The 23855-nt window shown below is 53.3% G+C and overlaps 1 protein-coding gene across 4 annotated transcripts in view; it reads right to left on the bottom strand.

Moving 5' to 3' along the window:
• PTPRG (protein tyrosine phosphatase receptor type G) overlaps positions 1 to 23855 on the bottom strand; it is a 665484-nt gene that overhangs the window by 49439 nt on the left and 592190 nt on the right. For 2 of the 4 annotated variants that reach the window (XM_079794568.1, XM_079794567.1), the window contains exons 13-14: positions 23482 to 23614; positions 3546 to 3637 (exon numbers count right to left, since the gene is read on the bottom strand). In XM_079794568.1, the coding sequence (XP_079650694.1) occupies positions 3546 to 3637; positions 23482 to 23614 (225 nt within the window). Of the gene's footprint in view, positions 1 to 3545; positions 3638 to 14731; positions 14819 to 23481; positions 23615 to 23855 lie in introns of all 4 variants that reach the window. The other 2 variants (XM_079794570.1, XM_079794569.1) reach the window with 2 other exon arrangements.

The raw sequence follows: 23855 nt of genomic DNA, 5'->3' as shown, positions 1-23855 counted from the left end.
CAGTTTCTTCACCTGTGAAATGGGGATATCAACTGCACCCGTCTCTACAGGAGTACAGTGGAAATAAACACAAAGCATGAAGTTGGTAAATGCTCAAATATTAGATGGTGATGATGATGTTTTCTAAAAAAAGGTTAAATGTAAAATAAGTTCTAGGAACAGAGTCCTGTATATTCCACATTCCACACTGCTGGCTCAGGAGCTCTATTTTGTAACAGTTTGGCACCTGAATTTTCCATCTTACCCTGTTGCACACATTTTTAACCAGCACAGTGATTCACTGTCCAATTGTCTAGAAATATATTTTTAAAAGTCAATTATAAATATGAGGCATTCCAGTGATACAGTAAGTTGATAAATCTGGGCCTGTAGACCCATTATTAGGTTTTGGATAAGGATGAGATGTAGCTGAGATCCAATGGGCAAAATAAGTATTCTATATGATCTCTATAAATATCCTATTGTTTTTAGAAACAAGAACAATTAGAAAATTCCCAAGGTAAATGGCTTAAAATCATCCCAAGGAAGTCTCCAGTAGAAAAAAGTTGGACCGAGAGTTTAAACAGAATGAAAATAACTCAGAAATTTATTTTAAAAAAAATATATATATATATATATATATATATATTATTGATTTTTTACAGAGAGGAAGGGAGAGGGATAGAAAGTTAGAAACATCGATGAGAGAGAAACATCGATCAGCTGCCTCCTGCACACCTCTTACTGAGGATATGCCCGCAACCAAGGTACATGCCCTTGACTGGAATCAAACCTGGGACCTCTCAGTCCGAAGGCCAATGCTCTATCCACTGAGCCAAACCGGTTAGGGCCAGAAATTTATTTAAATTGTGTTTTTCTTATAATTAATTTCCTCATGTAAGAGAGAGTTTGTACTGTAATAACTAGAAGAAACCACAAGAATAAAGAGAGTAACGATGGTTAAAGTGCTTCATAAATTACATTTTACAAATTTAATTGTTATTATTATTTAATATATTGATTTCAGAGAGGAAGGGAGAGGGAGTCAGAGATAGAATCATCAATGATGAGAGAGGATCACTGATCGGCTGCTTCCTGCATGCCCCCTACTGGGGATCGAGCCCACAACCCCGGCTTGTGCCCTGACGGGGAATGGAACCTGTGACCTCCTGGTTCATAGGTCAACGCTCACCCTCTGTACCACACCAGCTGGCCTACAAATTTAATCATTAAATAGGATGGTGGGGTTTTATTTAAGAAAAATAAGAAATTGGGATCAAGTTGAAAACTCTTTAAAGAAAGGTCATAGAGGGTAACTCCTTCCCAGTCGAGGGTGAAATGAGTTTACCCAGGCATCTCTTCATAGTTAGGAAGGCTATCCTACCTGGGAAAACAGAGAGGGGAATCTCTCTTGGTTTCACTAGGTAAGTCCTTGTGAGCCGTGGTTTGCCGCTCTGCTGACTAATGAGTTTGCCGACCACTGCACTAGGTAAGTCCTTGACCACCACACGCATTAAAGCTAAGGTCATTCAGTTTCACAAACGGGCAACAAATTGTCAAGGATGCATCTACGATGCCAACTGAGGTACCGCCAGGCACATGGGTTCCTCAGCCAGTGGAGAATTTGAAGACAGGTATTCCCATGTGCTACCATGAGTAAGAACTGGCAGAAAGTCATGTTTAAGGAAGGCCTTTGGGTTGAATTTTACTTGGTCACGAATAGGGAGCTGGGACATGAATCAGGAAAGATTCAAAAGTGTCTCTGGTCTAAGACTCCTCCGAGGTGTGGGTGGCAAGGCAGGAATGACTGATGGCATGTCCTAGGATCCTGGGGGTTCGGAAGTCTAAAGCCCAAGCCGAAGAGCGTGGCACGGTGGGCACACCCAGTGGGGGTGGCCCGTGTGAGGGGGATCCCAGCCTGAGAACCCGTGAGAGTTGGCTCTCCAGGGCAGCGGGACCGACAGCACAGGGTCCAGCGGACACGGCTCACGCTGCGCCCAAGTGCTTCGCCATCCCCCAGGTGAGCTTTAACGCTGCCCCCGGCGCGCCGGGCAGGCAGCTGCTCACTTCACACATCCTGAGACCAAAGGCCTCACAGTGGACACAGGGCGAGATCCTCCGTTTTCTAATTCCTAACCCCGTGGGAGAAGAAAATAAAAACGAAGACAGCACAGGAAGTATCTCACCATTTAACCTTTGAAAACGAGTTTCAACTGCACAGCTACCCAACAGCTGCTTGTCACATGAATCAGTTCAGGGGAGAGAGGCTCCCGGGCAATTGCCCCAGGTCAACAGATATTCTAGGCGATGCAGGAGGAAAGGCTCATCCACACACGACTGCACAGACTCCCAGACCCCACAGAACGACTTCCCCCTGGCGGGTGGGAGCCTGGCGCCTCCTGCCCGCTCCCTCTCCTCTCAATGCCAGAGGGCAGTTCCCTCCACCACGGAGGAGGGGCAGGGTGAGCAGAGAAGCCCCGGGCTAACACAACACAGATCCCGAGGCCACAAAATGGTCCATGGAGAAGTTAATCAGAGACTTTCTGCTCCCCACTTGTTTCTGGGGGACAGGCTTTAGTGAGAGAAGCTGACTAGATGGGGAGCACATGACCAATTCCAACAACATCTAGTGAGTAAACACACGCAGACACATACAGGGCAGGGAAGGCCCCGGCCGTAACTGCACCTGGTGAGGGTTTGCAGACAATAGCAGCCTCCTCCCTGGCGCTCAGAGAACGGCTGACTGCCTCGGAGCTTCACAGCTGTGGCCTTTCAGGAAGGTTTTCTGACATATTCTCTCTCTCTCTCTCTCTCTCTCTCTCTCTCTCTCTCTCTCTCTCCCCCTCCCTCCCTCCCCCCCTCTCTCTTACAGAGATAAAGAATGCCTACTCTGTGCCAGGTATTCTTCTACACTAGGGAGACCCCACGTGCCTTTATGAAGCTCTCCTAGAGTGGGGACGCCTTCAAATCCCACAGGCTGACCAGCCTGGCTCAGCCACTGCGGAACTCCTGAAGGGCCATGCATTTACCACAGGGCTCCCCCCCGCCCCTCGCCCTGACCGAGTGCTCGCTCTTTCTACCTGGAGGACAAATGAAATACATCCAGACCAAGCACACAGCCCTCCACCTCCACGCGAACACCTTAAGAACCCAAACTTCCAACTCCAACACACATGACTTTCGGAGTAAGGAATCAGGGGAGGAAACTCGATCTTAAAAATGTACTGCCCATGATGATTTAAAAAAAAAATCTAAACACAACCACCTATGAAATGAGATGCAGTCCAAGTAGATCGCCAAAGTACAGGTTTCTCCCTTTTTCCGCCGTTGCCTCCCTTCCTGCTACGCAGCTGGTCAGAGTTGCTTGCTCCTCGGAAGGAGGATTTCAGTACTTAGCAGATCGGGAAAGGAGCACAGATTTCATCAACTGGCCCCGAGTTAAGATCTCTGAAACGGGGCAAGCCTCGCAAGGCTGTGCAAATAATAACTTGTCATGGCTGTCACCACGGCGGAGGACAAAAGAGAGGAACAATTAGCCCCTGACAGAAGCGCAGGGCCTCACTCACCCGGGATGGGGATAATGGGGATGCTCTCGTTGGGGACCACCCGCGGGGAGCTGCTGTCTTCCACGTAGAAGTGAGCCGTCTGGAAGCATTTTCTGTGCAGGAAAGAGAAACACATGCCCACGGTGAGACCAAAGAAATGCACTTTGTCCGAGTTCGTCATTGTTCTGGCTCCCCTCGCAGACCTTCCAGCTTTCAATGCCGCCCAGCTCCGGGCAACAAAGTAACGGGCTCCACAGAAGGACAACACTCGCCCATTGGAAGAGCCCCGACCAGCTGATGAGTATTTACTTTGGAGGATGCCTACCTATCCTGATCGTCCAAAGGGAGAGGCTGAGTAAGGAACCCCTCAGATGCAGGAAAACTTGGCTCGGATGGAGTCAACTTGCTCCACAAACTGCTAGGATTTATACCCCACCCCATGTCTAAATCTGATGTGTTACAGAGGAATAATTTGCTCTTCGAAACCCCCAGCACCAAGTTCAAAACCACACTTTGAACACAGTCATCACACAGCAGAGAACACAATAGCACCACATTGTCGGGGCTCCACAAAGACTCCCAAAGCTGCAGACAGTTCCCTAAGGGGTCAGAGGGCTTGGGGAGGGGGACGGGGGGGGGGGCACCGGTGCGGTGCGCAAATGCTCAAAATCCGAGGCCCCTGAGACGGATCGGAGATGAGGACCCAGCCCCCGAATGTCACCTGCTTGGCTGGTCTGCTCTGTTGTTACCTGTACTTCAGGCACAGCAGGGAGCACACACCGGTCATCACGGGACAGGCTGCGCCCGGAGAAGCCACCGCCGCTCACTCAGCCTCCGCTCTGAAGCCGCGGCCTGGGCTTCCCAGCGCCCACGTCACTGCTCACTGCGGCCCTAATGAGCTGCCGGAAGCACAGGCTGAATATTTAATGAGGCTGCTCAGCGTGAATGGCTATTGTGGCCAGGGAAGGGTCCCTGTTCATCTGGCGGAGGGGCTGCACAATAGCGGGCCGACTGCCGGGCCTTTCAGCCCAGCGGGCGGCCTCCGTCTGGTGCCCTGTCACTGGGATGCGTCCACCCCAGCATCGCACACCCAGCCCAGGCACACAGCACCACGCTTCGCGTCCCGTCCTCCAGCCACGGGACTAAGTCAACTTGTCTCCCGAGTTGTCTCTGCTCATCTAACCAAAGGTGGCCTGGGATGCTCTGTAGGGCACGCTGTTTCTACGACGCCAGGGGGGTGGGGTTCGGGGAGCTGGAAAATCCAACATCTCTGAGCTGCAAAGGTGGGAGGGGAGCCTCCAGGCCACACAGGTGTCACACCTTAGCTGTCATCCCACGCGCCGTCAGAAAGAATCACATCTCAATGTGCAGTGGTTTCCTGTGAGCGGTGCCTCGTCTCAGATGGAAGAAAGCTCTGAGCGACTGTACATCAGGCTCTGCTCTGGAGGCACCTGGACCCTGGTCCACTACCCCTGGGCCCTGCTCTGGAGGCACCTGGACCCTGGTCCACTCCCCCTGGGCCCTGCTCTGGAGGCACCTGGACCCTGGTCCACTCCCCCTGGGCCCTGCTCTGGAGGCACCTGGACCCTGGTCCACTCCCCTCGGGCCCTGCTCTGGAGGCACCTGGACCCTGGTCCACTCTCCCTGGGTCCTGCTCTGGAGGCACCTGGATGCTGGTCCACTCCCCCTGGGCCCTGCTCTGGAGGCACCTGGACCCTGGTCCACTCCCCTCAGGCCCTGCTCTGGAGGCACCTGGACCCTGGTCCACTCCCCCTGGGCCCTGCTCTGGAGGCACCTGGACCCTGGTCCACTCCCCCTGGGCCCTGCTCTGGAGGCACCTGGACCCTGGTCCACTCCCCTCGGGCCCTGCTCTGGAGGCACCTGGACCCTGGTCCACTCCCCCTGGGTCCTGCTCTGGAGGCACCTGGATGCTGGTCCACTCCCCCTGGGCCCTGCTCTGGAGGCACCTGGACCCTGGTCCACTCCCCTCAGGCCCTGCTCTGGAGGCACCTGGATGCTGGTCCACTCCCCCTGGGCCCTGCTCTGGAGGCACCTGGACCCTGGTCCACTCCCCTCGGGCCCTGCTCTGGAGGCACCTGGACCCTGGTCCATGCCACACGGGCTCTAACATACATCCTCCCACTCTTGGCACATGTCTCAGAGGACTGCTCTTGCATAGCACTGAACAGTAATATATTTCTATGAATTACCTGGAATTGGTAATATAAATAACAAGTGTTCATCACTTGTTTAGCTGCCTTTACCTACATTTGGAAAATCAGTCAGGCTAACTTAAGCTCCAGGATATGAAATGCACAAAATACGTTAAGTTTCCAGTGGTAATCTGCTGAATGTGAAAGTATAGAAAGCCACGAGAAAAAAAATCCCATCATTTTGATGTTTGAGGTATATCTTCTGTTTCTAAATTAGTAATGATGTTTTCTATTCTCGAGTACTCCCTCGCAACCCAATTTGCACCAGTTTCCAGAATGTAACATTACAGTTAAAACACAGCTTATGGACTTCATCAATGAACTAGAACTTGAACGACTCAGAGTCAGAGCTAAGAACAACCTGCTCTTGTTGAGCTATTGGCCCACTCAAAAGTATTTACTGACCCAAAGAAATGTTCTGCGCCCCTGAAATGAACACCTCCCAGTTTACCAGGTCACACTTCAACTAACTGGAAAAAAAAAATAAGTCTTCCATTTCAGGACCTAAATTTCTAAAACATAAAGCGAGAAGTCCAAAGGACCGGTACTGGCCAGGGAACTTGGGCGTCGTGTGGCTTAGGAAGGCCACCGGGCCCCGTCCATCTCGCTCCGGAAGAGGACGGCAGGCGGTCCTCGGGTCACGGTCACTGGTGGAACCACAGGCTCCACCTCCTCTTTGGAAAAAGCCTGTGTGCACAAAAGCCCGTCCCACTCCCGTGCCCCAGGGGCTGCCAGTCCTGGACTCTCCTGGAGCAGCAGGATGTGCCTGCAGAGAGGAGCACGGCCTGGGGATGAGGGCAGAGGCGGCCGGCTCTCCACAGCGGCACCTCAGGCCACACACGCCCGCCTCCCGGGACCAGCAGGGCTGGTGCGGGCACCTAACTCCACAACCTCGGGGAAGCGTCCTCCCTTAGAGAAAGGTGTCCGCGGACTCGGGAAACGTTCATTCAGCACCCACTGCACAGCAGCGGCTCAGGAGCCTTAAAGCCACTTCCTAGAACAAGTAATTTAGAACGAGTTCTCTACGTCATACATGATCTGTGCAGAGAAACCAAGAAATACAGATGAACACAACGAAAAAGGTCTATTGAAATTATCCTAAATCCTCCTCACTGGGATCATCATATTAACATTTTGGGATATATTGCTCCACCCTTTTCCTTATTTATTACTATTTCTTGATCACTGACGATGAGGTGCAAAAGGTCCCTGCCCACAGGATGCATATGTGCCTTTCTCTCTCTCTCTCTCTCTCTCTCTCTCTCTCTCTCTCTCTCTCTCTCACACACACACACACACACACACACACACACACACACACAGATACCTAAAGTTTCAGTTAAGTTGTGGTTACCGACCAGCAGTGCTTAACTCTTTGGTTTGGGGAGCTTTAAAAATCCAAATGTGAAGAGACCAAGCAGTACACATTGGTAGTTACAGAATAATCACAGACATGTAGATTGCAGTACATAATATGGTAACTTGTATGGGGCCAAATGCTCTGGTGCTTGACCTCATTTGGCCAACATATTAAATCTATGTGCATCCCACAGGACGCTCTAAGCAGCAAGACGGAAACCAGCTTTCCGTGTTACTCTCCATTCATTCATCCCTTCTAAGAAAACCTCATGGGCTCCGTATTTTACGATTTCTGAGACAGCTTGCTGGGAGTCAGGAGGGTCATGTGCGATATCCTCTCCAGTAGCTGATCAACGTGCACTGTGCTCGCAGCTCCCTGGTCGCCAGTCTACGCCCCACGACCGAAGGCCCAGACCACAGGGTGCCTGAGGGCCTTGAGGGCGGGGTGTGGTCCATGGACCAGTCTGGCTTCTACAAAGCCCACGGACGCTTTATGCTTACAGTCGTGAGTATTTGGTCTTCGACTGAAATTTTTTTAAGTAATTTTTTCATTCTTTCACTAGGGAGGTATTCTGAAGAGAGATCCTTTCTCAAAAATAAGAAACTCTGCACTTGAGAAAGCACAGCACACGCCAGCGTGCATCCTCTAGTCAGGATGCAGTAAACAGCGGCCCAAACCAGTAAAGCCGTCGGCGTCAATTCCCCGGGCTCCGCACTGGGTCACGCACTCTGCCAGCACGTGACAGGCTCTGATGACTGATCACACACACACACACACACACACACACACACACACCCCGCAGCTGCTGACAGTGCTTCCTAAGCATCGTAAATACTCAAGTTACAGAGGCTTCCGAGTCGCACGAAATGCAGCAAACTGCAAAGACAAGCGGGGAACCTCCAGACCTGCAGCCTCCTCGCGTCCCCAGGAACCGGCACCCCCTCAGGAACGAACAAGCCTCAGCCTCTGCAGACTTTCCTGCTGCTGCTCCTGTTTTCCAGGTAACTGCTCAGATGCCCCCTGGAATGTCCTAACCATTTCCTCCTTCTATCCCTTCCGGCCCCCCCACAAGAATCTGGGAACAATTCCCGTGGCTGATACTTTTCAAAATCAAAAAGTGCTGATCTCGAGTCCAGAAAACCAGTATTAGGAATGCCTGGACTGCCCCTCGGCTCCTCCAGCGGGGGCATCCCATCCTGCGGACAGGAGCGGGGTTCGAGGTCTTACAGATGTGCGGGTCAACACGCACATCCCTCTGGCGAGCCTGAGAGGCCAGTGTCCTGCGCCAGGGTCCATGGCTAACAGCACTGCCCTCGACGTCACCGTGACTGCTGGGCGTGATGAGAGCAGGATCCCAACACCATCCCCAGGCTCCTACGGAAGCCCACGACGACCAAAGACCCAAGGGTGGACACAAGGATCAGAAACCATCTCACCGTCCTCACATTAAGCCCAGTGGGTTTGGAGTCGCAGCAGGGTGACAAGGTGTTTGTCAGGGTTGTGCAGCTCGAAATGCTAATTGCAGGCTAGGACGGGCAGTTGGCGGAGCGGCTGCTGAATCTTAATTAAGCAATCTTAACTGATTTATAGACTGCCCTCATTTAAGTGTGCCGTGGCACACCCGCTAACACTCCCATTTACTCCCAGGCTGTCGAGCACAGGAATCACATTAATAGTTACTTTTGTAAAGGGATCTGCTGTAGTAAACCATGGATGCACGAGAGCCACTTGCCAACAGACGCTGAAACTGCCCTCATGCCTTCGAGGAGGACGACTGTGCCGAGTGAGGGAGACGCGGATTGCTTATGAGGGCAAAACGTTTCCAGAAACTGAAGCGCCAAAGACAACCATCGGAGGAAAAGGCTGTGGGCGTTGTTGGGCTTTTCTTTCCTCTCGTTTAATTGATTTTAGAGCGAGGAAGGGAGAGAGAAACATCGATAGGTTGCCTCCCGGCGGGGGAATGAACCTACCACCTGGGAACGTGCCCTGACCGGGAATGGAACCCGCCACCTTGCGGCCGCAGGACCAATCTGCCCAACCAACCGAGCCACCTGCCCAGGGCTTGTTGGGCTTTCCCTCGAAGAGGAGTCACTGCTCGAAATAGCTCGGGTCCCGCTTGGAAAGTGAGTTCCGAGCTGAGATTTTTCACGTGCAGCCCCATGCGTGTGCTGTTCAGTCTCCTTCCTGTTGGTTAAATGACTTCATAGGCTCTGTGTGCACTTGCAGTGTCTTTTTCCGGAAGGAATTGTCCACAAAGAGAAAGCAGAGCTGCTCTTCGCATCTGCTTACTGCCCAAGCCATTCAAGGACATGTGAGCTGACAACTAGGAAGGTGCGTTCGGGGATAATCACATGGCATCTTTCACGGGAGGGCTGAGCTGGAGGCCCTGGGACATCTGGTTGTCATACCTTGGACACACGGGGCTCGTCAGATGTGAGGAGATGAGGGGGAAGGGAAGGGGAAGCGAACAAAATGAGATGCATGGGGTGTGAGAGGACACAGATACCAGATGAGGAGAAAACACTTCAAAATGCCGCATCTCCCATGGGGAGAGGAGAGACGCCCCAGTCCATTGCGTTACCCCTGGAAGTGACAGCAATCGGATTCCTGCAGTGACAGTCTCATAGGAGGATACAAACTGTCTGCAAGGAACATCTCAGGGACGTGGGAGAAAATGAACAAATCATATACGCATAAGAGGTCTTGGGCAACATTCTTGCTAAGCATTACGCTTGCCAAGAAGTCCTTGCAGGCACCTGGGAGTGACTGAAGTACTGGTCACACTTTCCAGGGATTCAAAGACCCAGTGCCCGAGCAGGAAGTTCTGACGTGACAGCTGGCTTTGAGCAGTGAGCTCTGGACATCTGTCCCAGGGCTCCCAGCTGTGAGCTTGCAGGCGGGGCTTCGGGGGTGGGGGGACCTTCGGGAGTCTCCCACACTCGGTCAGGACCCTGACTTTCTGACTGAGGCTTGAAGGCTCCTCCAGCGCATCCTGCCACTATATGAGGGCGCGGACACAACCCCCCACTAATTGGGAGGTAATGGGGGCCTGATGGTCCCACTCCTTTTAGGCAGGCGGTGGGAAATGGGAATGCACGTTTTCTGTGCTGCACAGATGATTCCGTATCCATAGCTGAGAATGGCCTGGTAAAAAACCGTTGGCAACTACGTATTTCATTAGCATACTGACTGAGATACGTCAGTCAGACGTGCGCGCTGAGTGCTATTTTGAGGAGGATTTACGGGCCTCCTCCCTCGGCAGCCCCAGATTGTAGTACTTTTTAAATACTCGGGACCATCTGGGGGGAAAAGTTGATTCAGACATCACACCATCAACCAGGTTATATTCCAAATGATTTAAGAAGTTAATATTAACATTTGAAACCATAAAAGTACCTAAAACAAAAAGTAACCTCTAACTTTCTAATGATGACTCAGAAACCAGAAGAGAAATTCATGGCGACATCCGGCTCCATAAAAGCAGCAGCATAAACACAGTTAAAAGGGAAAGCACAGATTAGGAAAGAACTTTTGCAACCATGTTGCTGATGATGGATATCTCTCTCGATTAGAAAAAGACCAACAACGCAAAAGAAGAATGAGCAAAAGACAAACGGTTTACAGCGAAAGAAAGACAAATGACCCACACGTGAGAGCTGCTCGACCTCACGCATCACTAAGAGCAAACACATGGAAACTACACTGAGACACCACTGTTTTCACCACCGAGGTGAGCAAGAACACCAAAGCCCGACGATGCACGGCGCTGGGGAAGCCGCACGGGAACAGGCAGGCTCCTGCGTCTCTGGTAGAAGCCGCCTCGGTAACCCGCCCCGGGGGCAGTGTGGCACCATCCATTAAAAGTAAAACGGCCCTAGCCGGTTTGGCTCAGTGGACAGAGCGTCGGCCTGAAGGCTGAAGGGTCTCAGGTTCGATTCTGGTCAAGGGCACATGCCCGGGTTGCGGGGGTCAATCCCCAGTAGGGGGAGGGGGGGCGGGTGCAGGAGGCAGCCAATCAATCATTCTCTCTCATCGTTGATGTTTCTATCTTTCTCTCCCGCTCCCTTCCTCTCTGAAATAAATTTTAAAAAGTATTAAAAATGCTTACGTTAGGAAAAAAAAGAAGTGAAATGCGTGTGGCTCGTGACACCGCCAGTGTCTTGAATTTATCCGACAGTTGGACTTACCTATTTGGAAATGACACGTCAAGTTATCCACCAGGGTACTGTCTGCAGTAACAAACGAGTGCCAACCACCACAGTGACAGCCACCGGGGACGGGTTAAGTGGGTCACCACACCTCTGCGCAGAGGGATAGCACGCGTCTGTAGAAACGAATGCAAACCACCCGCGCCCAGAGGAGAACTCCATGCAGACGGAAGGGAAAGGTCTGTGGCAGTGAGCGAGTGTTGTGCCGTGTAGAGAAGGGGACACGGGTTCATACAGGGCGGGGCACAATAGGGTTACAGTTGTTTGGTGGACAGTAATACAATAATTAATAAATAATAATACAAGAGCCCTAGCTGGTTTGGCTCAGTGAATAGAGCGTCAGCCTGCGGACTGAGGCATCCCAGGTTTGATTCTGGTCAAGGGCACGTGCCTGGGTTGTGGGCTCGATCCCCAGTGGGGGACCTGCAAGGGGGCGGCCAATCCATGATTCTCTCTCATCATTGATGTTTCTATCTCTCTTTCTCTCTCCCTTCCTCTCTGAACTCAATAAAAATATATTTTAAAAAAATAATATAAGAATATACTGTTTCGCCGAAACTGGTTTGGCTCAGTGGGTAGAGCGTCGGCCTGCGGACTGAAAGGTCCCAGGTTCGATTCCGATCAAGGGCATGTACCTTGGTTTCGGGCACATCCCCAGTGGGGGGTGTGCAGGAGGCAGCTGATCAATGTTTCTCACTTTCTATCCCTCTCCCTTCCTCTCTGTAAGAAATCAATAAAATTAAAAAAAAAAAAGAATATACTGTTTCGAGCACTCACAACTGTAAGCCAACTTCTGCCCCGCCCCGACTGGGCGCACACACAGTGGCTGGAAGGACAGACAGCAAACTAGTAGGAGAGGTCACCTGTCTGCGAGGAGGTGGGGGCAGGGCGGTGGGTGACGGGTGGAGATCTAGGGATATATATATATATATATATATATATATATATATATATATAACTTTAAACTTCTTTCTTTTTGAGCCGTGTCTAGTACTAACGATTCAAAATGTAACCACTTTTTGAAAAATTAAATACTTGGTCTGCTTTCTTCTTCCTGGGGGATCACTGGCTACTACTTCTTGCAGCCCGTCCTCCAAGTGGGAGAGGATTAGGCACGTGAGATTCGACAAACAGGCAAGTGGGCACTGCCCTTGGGGACATGGGCATGGGCTTGCCAACAGCTATTTTAAATGTTCGCAGGGTTGTCATTTAGGCGGCTTTTGAGGCTCTTCCCCTGGTTCCCTGCCACACTGTGGAGGGAGCCACAGGCCTGGAGAGGAAGGGACAGTGGACACGGGAATGCCTCCCTCCCGCACCCCAGCCTCCAGCACCCCAGCCTCCTGCACCCCAGCCTCCAGCACCCCAGCCTCCTGCACCGCCTGGTGGAGGAGGAGACGGCCCGTCTGAAGGCTTTTCCCAGAGCAGTGGCGGATGGAACCGGTCAGGAGGCTGCCACGGAAGCTCCAGGGGGAGGTGGGTGGGTGGTGCTCAGTGCACAGCGCCCTCAGGAGGAACGCGGGCTGTGGCCCTGGAGGAAGACAGCACGGCCGGCCGGGTAGCCGCATAAGGAAGCGCGGAGACGGAGGGCAGGATCCGGAGTGATCGTCACAGAGCGTGGCGCTGTGCGGAGGGGCACGGCTCAGGGCAGGCCACCTGAGCGGGGAGGCCCAGCCGAGGACTTCTCAGAGCCTCAGCTTCCTCGTCTTCTCAGGGGGGTCATCTATCCCACACACAAAGCATTTTATGTTCATGACCTCACTCAGAGAAGGAACTATCATTAGACCCATTTTCGAGATGAGAAAATTGAGGCCCGGAGGGCTTTGGTAAGCTGCTCAAGGTCACAGAGCCGGGAAGAACTGCAGTTAGATCCATGTCTCTGGAGCTAAAGCCTGTGCTTCCGAGCTACTACATTAAAGAAGGAAGTTACATGCTCACAGCCGGGTGGGTTCTAGAGACATTCTGGTTCCCGAGAGGGTTCTCAATTGCTAGACCTTCAAGAAAGGTGCTTCCCCCAAGCCTCTGAGGAACGATGCCAGAGGGACTGAGCGGCTGTAACAAAATACAGCCCCTCAGGACCGCAAGCACAGCTACTATAACAGGCGCGCTCCTGCTCCTGGGCCAGCACGTACATGGGAGTGAATCCAGTCCCCGGCCATGGCATCATTTCCGGAGCGGACGTAGAAATCGGGCGTGCGTTCATCCTTGTGCTGTGCGGGAGGTGACGCGGGCCTTTTTGAGTTATAGTAAAAAACTCATATTCATAACGGACTAAGCACGAAAGTTAGGCACTGACGAGATGTCCAAGGTTCTCTCTGTTAAGATTAGATCTCTGACTCTAAAGCTATACCGAGGGGTTTCTATTTCTGTTTTCACCCCTAGAGCTTTGAAAATGGATTAGACATTGAAGACTTCAGTAAGTGAAAAGAGGTCACAGAAAGAGAGTGGTGTCAGTGTCAGCGGCTACTGCCTCGCCCTGCAAGGCCGGCCCGGCCCGGTGCAGCCTAACAGCAGGCAGAGCAGAGTTTCCCGTCCACCTTCCATAGTTCCGTACGGTACCCCTCAGATCTCAGAGGCAGACCCGATTAGAGCGTGCATAGTAAACATTTCACCAATAATCTGATTTACCTACAGATTTTACATGGAGACAAACCATTCCATGTAAGAATTCTAATATAAATTCTACCAATTGGTTCATTGACAGTTATAAGGGATTACTCACAATATTGATTAATACTAAATTGCCAATTAAGATAAGGAAAGTATTAATTGCAGTATTAATAGTAAGTGATAAGCCCTACAGAAATCCCCTCAAGAGGCTCGTGGGTGGTGACTAAGATTGCATAATCACGACTTCTAAAGGTTTTCCTATAAATTTTCCAGGACACGCATTTCCTCAGTTATTTAAGCCTTTATTTCATTTTTACATTTCAGCCTTATGGAAAAACACATGATATGTCCCCATTTGCTCACTTTACTCTCCCCTTCCTACTCTTCTTCCCTGACTTATCTATACATTTAGGTTTCTAAAAGGTATTTTTCACTTGTACAGCTAAATGCATGCATTGGGTTATTTTTTAACTTGCAAAACATGCAAACATCTGAAATTCTGGAAAGAAAATGGATGCAATAGACACACAGACACACAAACAAAGAACACCCCCATTATGCACCATCTAGAAACAAAAACGCCCCATAAAACAGCACAATAAAGCAAAGCAAGCCCGCACAGCACACACTTGAATTGGTACCAGCTGCCCGCAAAGCTGCAATGGTGTTTGCAAGTCTTCCTTTGGGGCTGGGTGGGTTAGAATCAGGTGAGTTTGAGCATGTGCTGTCAAGAGGACTTTAATCGCCATGGCAACAAAACAAAAATCCAGCAAGCCAGTCCCAGCACAGAGAGCCCCCGGAAGCTTGACCGCCCCTCACCTGCTCCCCTTCTCTCCTCTCTCCCCAGAAGAAGGCACTTCTCGGAAGCGTCTGGGAAAGCCCTTCGACTTTATTTTGTTACACCCTCTAAATGGACAAAAAAAAAAAAAAAAAAAAGAACAGGTGTAGAAGACAGCATTTTCAATTGACCACCAAGAGTTCCACACAAATGCCCTCCCGCCTTCTAACACGGGCACCCCCCGCATCAGGCCTCCTGTGTAAAGAAAGCGTACACAATGGGGGCTGGGTTTATTTTAGTTTTTTTTTTACGCTGAGGTTAAGAAACACGAAATGGGAGCTTTGCTCTTAAAAAGCCATCTTCACATGTTAGAAACCTGCATCCCCCGTGTTCACAGAAGGGTAGAACACCACAAACCCAATAATGCCCTTTCTAACTCGTATACCTGTCTTTCCACCTTCGACATGCTGTCCTGGCAAACGGGGCGGCGTCAAACACCCCGGGAATGAACAGGACTTAGCAGGCATCCAGGGGGCACCATCTGACCTCCCTGCCGGCACAGATTTCCCTGGGTTTGATGTCTTTTCCCCAGGCAGCCCTCTCCCTGCTGGACAAAGTCGTTCCTGACTCCCAACACGGACCGGAAGGCCTGGCGGCACTCAGGGAAGGGGGTAGCAGCTGCTACCTTATCACAATGATGCACTAACGTAGCCCCGAGACTTGGCTCTAGAGTTGAAGAGACGCCTCTTTGTCGCAAGAACACTGGAAAGCACTTCTTTCATTTCATTTGAACCCCTAACCACCTGGGCTCTAGGACGTCACACTGATACCATTCCCATGACTCCTAAACTCCGGCACGAGACCAGCAAAGACAGACTGGGGTCTCTGCAGGTTCTCTTTTTGGGCTGCTCGGATGAATCCCCTGCAGAACTCCGAGTTCAGGTGTGAATTCCAAAGAACACGGCTACCTTCTGATGGACTTGGTGGCTTTTTACTTCTGGAATGAGGGTCCTCTGATTCTCAAGTGTTGGGAGTTTATTCTCCCTTGACACAAGCGTTCCTTTATTTTGATAATTATTAGGCTCCATGTTGGATAAAAGTGCTTGGCAAAGGAACCAAAGTTGGGGAAAATAAAAACTTGGGAATCTGATGAATTGGGGGGGCGGGGGGGGGGCAGGAAGGAGGGGGTGTAATTCAGAACTCTTGTCTCCCTCTACTGAGCACATTCTGGAACTACAGCTGTCCCCAAACACCAGGACCACACTCCATACTCCGTGCGGCTACACTCATCTGAAGAAATCACGAGTGTGTTGTTGGAGTGTTTTTGCAAATTTTCATAAAAACTTGAAATCTGCAGCTTCCTAAAATATTTAGACTTCTTCGCAACCCTTAGCCTCCTCCGAATCCTGCCAGACTCGCTGTGGCGGGAGTTTGGAGCGGCGCCGGCATCTCCGCGGTTTCCCTCACACACAACCACAGGCTCAAACTCCCACCGGCAGCTGACAACACTTCGCTGCGAAGCGAGTGCCAGCAAACCGGTAACTAATACCTCGAACAATCGCGGGGGCTACCTGAGCAAACCGACCGCCGACAGTCAGTCCTGGGAGAGAGGAAGTTTCACTCTGAGAAATCCCAGGAAAGGTGTTGGTTATGTGCATCCAACGAGCATGCACGGGGTTTGCCTCTCCGGGAGAGCGAGCCGGGGTTAAAAACATGCCCTCCACTTCTCCTGCCCAGGATCAGTCCATCACGAGTAGGTTTAAGTGGAAACCTTCGCGGCGACTCTCTCCCTGCTTTTGTCTAACGACCACGTGTCAGCGGCTCCAAGAGCTGTGACTGTATCCCAGGGCCAAGGCGGCAGCAGGGGGCCGGTTACTATAACAACGGGCAGTTCTCTTGAAATCTGAAAGGCCCCCCCGAGTAGCCATTTGTGAGACAGTTATTGAACAAAAAGTTGCCGGATCGGCGGCATGAGCTGCCACGTGGCCGGATCGCCCCGCGGGGCTGCGGGAGGAAGAAGAGGGAGGTGCCCACCTCCAGGCGCAGCTGGGCAAACCCAGGCTCTGCCCCCCAGCCGCCAGGTCTCGGAGGAAGGCAGGGTAACCGTGCTGAACTCAGACCCCCGGCAAGCCAGGCTCTGACATCATGAAAGGCACCTTAGCTCTCCCCACGGGCTTCACACACTGTCAGGTTTGGGAGAGCTGGATTATAAAAATTACTCCTAATGATGAATGAATAAATTACTGAAATGTGGCCACAGGAAGAGGGGTTCCCTAAAGAGAGGAGTGTCAGGTCCCTCACCTGCTTTAATAGAAAAAACGGTGCCGGAATACCTGTGGTTCTGTGAATAGTCTGTTTGCAGAAAAAATAAAGGTGATCACACAAAACCACAAAAAGTATGATTGAAAGCTCGGACTTTTCTAGACCTGAGAAAAGTTGCATACGAGCCTGCCTTCCCTTTCCTATTCCTGCCCTCGCAGGAGCGGCTGGGACTGAGCCAGCGCAGGCGGAACCCCTGGAGAGGGTCCGGTTCTGCCCAGGACGGGACTTCATTTCGCATAGAGAAGGGCAGTTTGAGGGCGTGTTCTCTCTGACCATCCTGAGCACCCACGACTGTGTGCCTCTTGGTCAGTTAGCAGTGTCTCTGGTTGTCACCACCCACCACGGCGACTGGAGAACTTAACTACCCACAGAGGGAGGCCGGGCCGGGGTCTGTGTGTGTGTGTGTGTGGGGAGGGAGAGGGGCAGAGGAGGCAGACTGTCCACAGAGGGGGTGCCCGGAAAAGGGCCACCATGGGGCACTCGGCCCGCCCCCCAGTGCCACAGGATGGGAGAACAATGCTGCCAGCTCTCCCACTATCACACCCACACAGCTGAGGTTCTGTGTAAAATCCTCCTGTTTTTACATCAATCCAGATTTTTAATGCCAGCTAAAGACAACAGGTCTGGAGGCCCCCAAGTCTCACCCCCATTTGGGATAACCTCCGTTACCTGCCCGTCTCCTCCAGGAGCTACAAGCTCCCTGAAGACAGGAGGTCCGTCTCCTCACCGAACCCCCCGTGCCTGCCACACACTGATGGCCCAGAAATGTCTCCGAATGACTGAGCCGAGGAGGCATACCTGGGGCAGCCAGAAAGGCCTTAGGTCAACAAACAACAAAACTCGAGGTGTGCGCACCGCCAAAGCACACCAGCCGTGTGAGCCTGGGCACGCCACGTCCCCGCTGGGATCTCCCTCCGTGGGGACGAAGGGGACGCGGTCCCGCCGCCTCGGCTCTCACACCTGGCTGTTAAAACCATGTGATGTGCGTGTGCGGGCTTGGTGTTACTTTGTATTAATTCTACCCTGTGGGTTGCTGTGATTAGCGACGTTTCCCCTGGGCCGACTGTTCGCAGTCACCTGCACGGAGAACCCCTTCCTGCTGCACTTGTCTCCTCCGTGGCTTCGCTGGGGGAAGAGGAGCAAGGGTCTGCACTGACCCAGGCTCCCCCGAGGGAACGGAGTGTCGGCGGCCGGAGCGGATGGCGGAGAGCGTGCCCCGGCCGGCCGCGGCAGCTCCGGGTCACCGCTGCCTCCCTGGGAACACAGGCGGGGCCCGCGCTCCACGGGGGCCCGCGTGGCCAGGCATTCCGTGAGCGGGAAGGGTGTGAGCACGTGCCCACCCTCCACGGGCGTCCGTCTGTTTGCTGGAGCCTCCGCTAGGACACAAGCCCCGCCCGCATCCGCAGTCCGCACCCTTCGTATTTCTGCTACCGGCTCCCACTGAACATCCAGGGGAGACAAAAATGGCAACGTCAACAGAACCCACTTGTTTCCATGAACAGCATCCTTAATGAGGCAACACCAACACATGGCAGCCTTTCTGAGCGTCTGAAGATGGAGTAAAGAGACACCTTTTTCTATCTGCCTCTGAAGCTAACTTGGTATGGACCAACGTACGAGGGAATTCACAGGGGGCTCGGTCATGCGCTGAGCGGGGACATGAATGTCTCAGTCCGAGCTTCCTCTGGCTCCAAACGTCAACAAACCTAGGTCAGATGTCACAACTCCCACGTAGGAGCTTCTAGTGTCCTGTTCCTGAGTCTGTGCAGTTCGATCAGCCCTATCGAGTCTCTACCCTTCCGGAAAGTTCTTTCCTAGGCTAGCATTATGGTCCATGAGACGCTCAATCTGTCACCCAGGGAACCAGCACGGAACAGCTGGGGCTAAGATAAAACAAACAGGTTATATTATTCGACATCAAAATCTACTCAGCTTCGCCCTAACCCCGTGGTCGGCAAACTGTGGCTCGAGAGCCACATGCGGCTCTTTGGCCCCTTGAGTGTGGCTCTTCCACAAAATACCACGGCCTGGGTGAGTCTATTTTGAAGAAGTGGCGTTAGAAGAAGTTTAAATTTAAAAAATTTGGCTCTCAAAAGAAATTTCAATCGTTGTACTGTTGATATTTGGCTCTGTTGACTAATGAGTTTGCCGACCACTGCCCTCACCGGTTTGGCTCAGTGGATAGAGCGTCAGCCTGCGGACTCAAGGGTCCCAGGTTCGATTCCAGTCAAGGGCATGTACCTTGGTTGCGGGCACATACCCAGTAGGGAGTGTGCAGGAGGCAGCTGATCGATGTTTCTCTCTCATCGATGTTTCTAACTCTCTATCCCTTACCCTTCCTCTCTGTAAAAAAATCAATAAAATACATTAAAAAAAATCTACTCAGCTTCTAGAACACCGGACATATAGTTGGTCCTCTGACGTTTTCTTCCAGAAATTCCAAACCATAGGAGCTTGAGACACGCAAACACAAGCACCATAAACACAGGCTGTGGGAGGAGGCACGTGCCTTCGGGCAGGCCACTCCCCACCCAGGCAGAGCAACGTCAAGAGGAAGGCGGGGGCTGTGCTGTCAGACTGGCTGGCTTCGAATCGGGACCCACCAGAGAGCAGCCTCTGACGTGGGCACGCCACCAAGCCTGTTTTCTGACCTGCCCAGTGGAGGCCAGAATCCCTAGAATCTGAATGCGGATCAGGTAGGAACCAGTCAGCTCAGCACGTGTCTTGTATGACAAATATCCAATAAAAGATTCCTGGCTGGTAGGCCTTCAGGTACGCAAAACCTCCGCAGGGGTGAGACTGCGAACAGAGAGCGCGCGACACTCACAGCATGTTCCTCAAGACGACAGAGAAGCCCACCGGCTTACAAACGCCTTCACAGCGCTCCCAACCTAAGGGGACGGCGCTGTCCCTCGCGCCGCTGTTCTCCGGGACAGGCTACCAAGTAAACGAGCTGCGTGTCCTTCCGTGCGGATTGGACACCCTGCACATGGCGCTTCTCACAGCACCCACCGCACATTGCACGGGGGACAGCCACCGTCCCCCCACACAGGCCTGTGGGAAGGACCACACGAGATGGTGCCACCCAGAGGCGTGGCACGGTGCCTGGCACTAACCGAGAGCTCGGGGGACACTCGCAAGCACTCGCACCATCGTGCCGTGGAGGCCCAGTGGAGGCCCAGTGGAGGCCCAGAACTCGGCGACGTGGGGTTTCGTTTTCCTCTCTCCTGACCCCGTGATACTGCAGTGTCGACACCTCTACGCGAACGCACTCAGGACCAGGACAAGAGCTGCACAGGGTCAGGCCTTGGTTGCAGAGACTGGCACCACAGCAACCTGGTTTCAACCCCCCGGGTGCCAGGCCTGCCCACCGAGGACACGGCAGGAGGCTCTGACCCGCCTCAGTGCCCTGCTCTGGCAAGTCTGTCCGTCGGTCACCCGCTCTCCCTGGGCCTCCCACGGCGAAGAGACGCGCCGTCGCCGTCCCGTCCAAACTGCACCGCCAAGGGGAAGCGCCCGGCTCGTCCGTGTTTACCGACTTTCTGGGTGAGCCCCCAATGCTCCCTTCCTTCACATCAATGAGAAAAAGGGACAGAAACAGGTCCCTGTCCCCGAGGCTGTTCTCACGCTGAGCCCCTCGTCCGGCCCAGGGCCAGTTCCGCTCTGCTTCCCATCCTCCGAGAAGGTCCTCCTTCACACTCACTGCACCGGCCTGAGGAATTCGGGGAGAGCTCAGAGGCCGCGTCTATTGGATGATGTTTAAAGCTCTGGTTCCTTGAAACCAAGCTCTGAATGTATGAACAGATTGACGTGTGTGTGTGTGTGTGTGTGTGTGTGTGTGTGTGTGTGTATCTTACCTTATAATAGACAAATATGCAAATTGACCGCACCTTCACTATGTCCAAGCCATGCCCACAAACCAAGCCACACCCACAACCACGCCCACCAGGAAACCATTGCAGGGATGTTGGGGTGTGGCAGAGCCCAAGGCCGGGAAAGCCTCATGCGGAGGCTTTCCCGGCCTTGGGCACCAGCGGGGAGCCTGCACGGATCGCAGGAAACCACTGGGGGTCGGCTCCTGCGATCCTTAGCAGGGATGTTGGGTGCAGCCGAGCCCAAGGCCACCGCCCGGGGCCAAGCCCCGACCCTGAAAGAAGGCAGAAGGCGGTGGCCACAGCCAAGGCCTGGGTCCCCGGTGCCGGCAGAAAACTGGTGCAGGCAGCCAGGTGAATGAAGGTCTATTGCACGAATCTTCGTGCAAACGGGCTACTAGTATATATATATATATAACAAAATACAAACAGTTGTCACTTTCTAATGAGAAAAGCTCATCTTGAGTGGACGGCTCTAAACCTCTCTGTAGTCCATTTCACAGCCCTTCCCACGAGCAGCCTGCAGTCAGCATGCACGCTGGGGCAGCCTGGTTTCGTCTGCTCGGCCGCGGAGATCTGTTCTGGGGTGGGCAGAGGACCAGGTGGGCCAATCAGAAACAACCCTGAGGTTTTGGCTCGAATTGCTTGGACCGTGAGTTTTTCATGCTGAGGCTGCCACGTGAGGGTCACGCAGCCGGTGGCAGCTGCGGCCCCTCCATCCTGCGTGGGAGTCTGAGAGGAAACCACGCGCCGCGGCCCAGAGCAGAGCTGCTCCCGCGGACCTGGCACCACGGCACGTGCTCAGTCACACCCACGCCAGCAGCCTCCCGCTCACCAACGGGCTCCCCATGCTGGTCTGTAAACCGCTTTGTTCTGGAGGAGGAGGACCCAGAGGTGAACCGAGGGTTCCCAGGCTCACCCCGAAACACAGCGTCACACCTAACCTGGCTGGTCTGTAGCATTAACTGTGCTGGGGCTACTGCTGGACACTGCGAAGCCTGTTCCCTTGTTCTACCCAACGGAGAGCAGACCGAGGATGCACGGTCAGTCTGCCAGCAGCTTCTGTTGACCTTTAATCAGTTCCCATCACCTGGACTGCGACCCTCATCTAAGCCGCCATCACTTCCTTCTTGGACTAGTGTAGTGGTCTCCTCGCTGGCCTCTCCACTTCTGCCCTTGATTCAACTCAGTCTCTTCGCAACACAGCAACCAAGGAATCCTGAAGCCAGATCGCAACATTCTTGGGTACCAAACCCTACTTATCTTGGAGCGAAAGGCAATGCGTTTACAATGGCCCACAAGGCCACACTCAACCTGACTCCTCTCTACTCTTTCTTCCTGACACCCTCTCCTACCACAGGGAGTACGGGGAGAGTGGCAGGAGGTCCCTTGCTCTTCCCATAACATGCCAGGCACGCTCCTGCCTCAGGGCCTTTGCACATGCTGTTTCCCTGCTTGGAACTTGTCCCATTTGGAGCACATTTCCCTCCTCCTTTAGGTCTCTGCTCAAATACCACTCCCCAGTCACACCTCCCTTATCTGCTCTGAACATTCGTCCCTGAGGCCCACATGCCCCTCCCTTTCCAGATTTCATTTTTTTCCATCAAGTGCAACACCATGTTGGGTGTTACAGACTTTACTCACTGGTGTAGTTTAGCCTGTCTCCCTCACTGGAATGTAAGCTCCCCGAGAGCAGGGATTTTTGTCGGGTTTGGCTCATTTGGTATCACCAGGGCCCAGAAGAGCGCCTGGCACACAGCGGGGGCTCACAATGGATGAATGAAGGGGAGGGAAGGAGGGAGGGAGGGAGGGAGGGAGGGAGGGACACGACACCTGCTCCTCACTGAGGAAGTCATTCGATAAAGGGCAGGAGCCTCCACCTTGTCTGAGAGGTGAAAGCAGCCGGGCCACCACGTGGGCCGCCTCCTCCCGCAGCTACACCTCACCTGGCTGAGGGGGTAGCTGAGAAACACCCACCTTCCAAGCGGAAGCTGCCAGCAGGCTCCCCCGGGGAAGCAGTGAGACCTGGTCCAGGACAATGGTGTACAAGGATGGCTCACCATCAGCCATTTTTATCTTACACGTCGTAAGTGCCACAGAATATGCTCAACGTGTTCCTATCACTCAATTTTCAGCAACAAGCTATCGGAAAATCAAGGTGCGGAGGTCTTATGCGGACGTGACAATGAGTTACGGCCTCAGGGGAACCAGAAACGCCATGGAGCTTATCAGCTTGTGTGGCAGGTTAGACACGAAAGCTCCACGTGGGGACGGGAGCACCAGGAGGTAGCAGGGCTGGGATCTGGGCCTGCCTCCCCCTGGTTCCCAAGCACAGCCCCTTGGGCACTAAATCCCAGAAGCTCCCCCTAAGTGCCCTGACCTCAGAGCGGCTCTGCCCCTGGCTTCCTCCTGCCACAAGCCGCTCTCCCAGGTGTTGATGGGAGCAGCTCTCCAGATGCCTCTCCTTTCAGAGCGAAGGGGCCACGGGCTTCTGCTCCTCCCCCACCCCCAGGGCAGCGTGCTTCCAGCAGACACCCCCTCCTCCCTGCCCCCCCCCCACCCGCCCGCACACACACAGGTGCTCCCGGCTCACTCACCTCCAGTAAACCAGCACAGCGATGAGCAGGATGAGGCACACGAAGGTCAAGGCTGACACCACAATCAGGGGGATGATCCACTCCATCCTCCCCGGGGAAGGGCGGCTTATCATCCCCGAGGTGTTCTTTTCTGCTGCAGAGAGAGACCATGCCAGTTAGAGGACCGGCCGGCAGAGAGGGGCGCCAGTGTGGCCGAGTTCTGCTCCGGGGCGGGTGCCCACACAGGAGCCCGGTGACAGGAGGGGCGCCTGCAGCCCACACCACGTCCTACCGAGTCCAACCAAACCCGGCCTTTCCTGCGGGCCGCACCTGCACCGCCAGCGGGATGGGTTTGCAGGTCGAGTTCAAGGTGGTGGTAAAGGGAGCTGTGGAGA

The sequence above is a fragment of the Cnephaeus nilssonii genome (genome assembly GCF_951640355.1).
Source record: "Cnephaeus nilssonii genome assembly, chromosome: 17".
Classification (NCBI taxonomy): Eukaryota; Metazoa; Chordata; class Mammalia; order Chiroptera; family Vespertilionidae; genus Cnephaeus; species Cnephaeus nilssonii.
The sequence above is the reverse complement of the archived record's forward strand: the minus strand, read 5'-3'. Positions and strand labels throughout refer to the sequence as shown.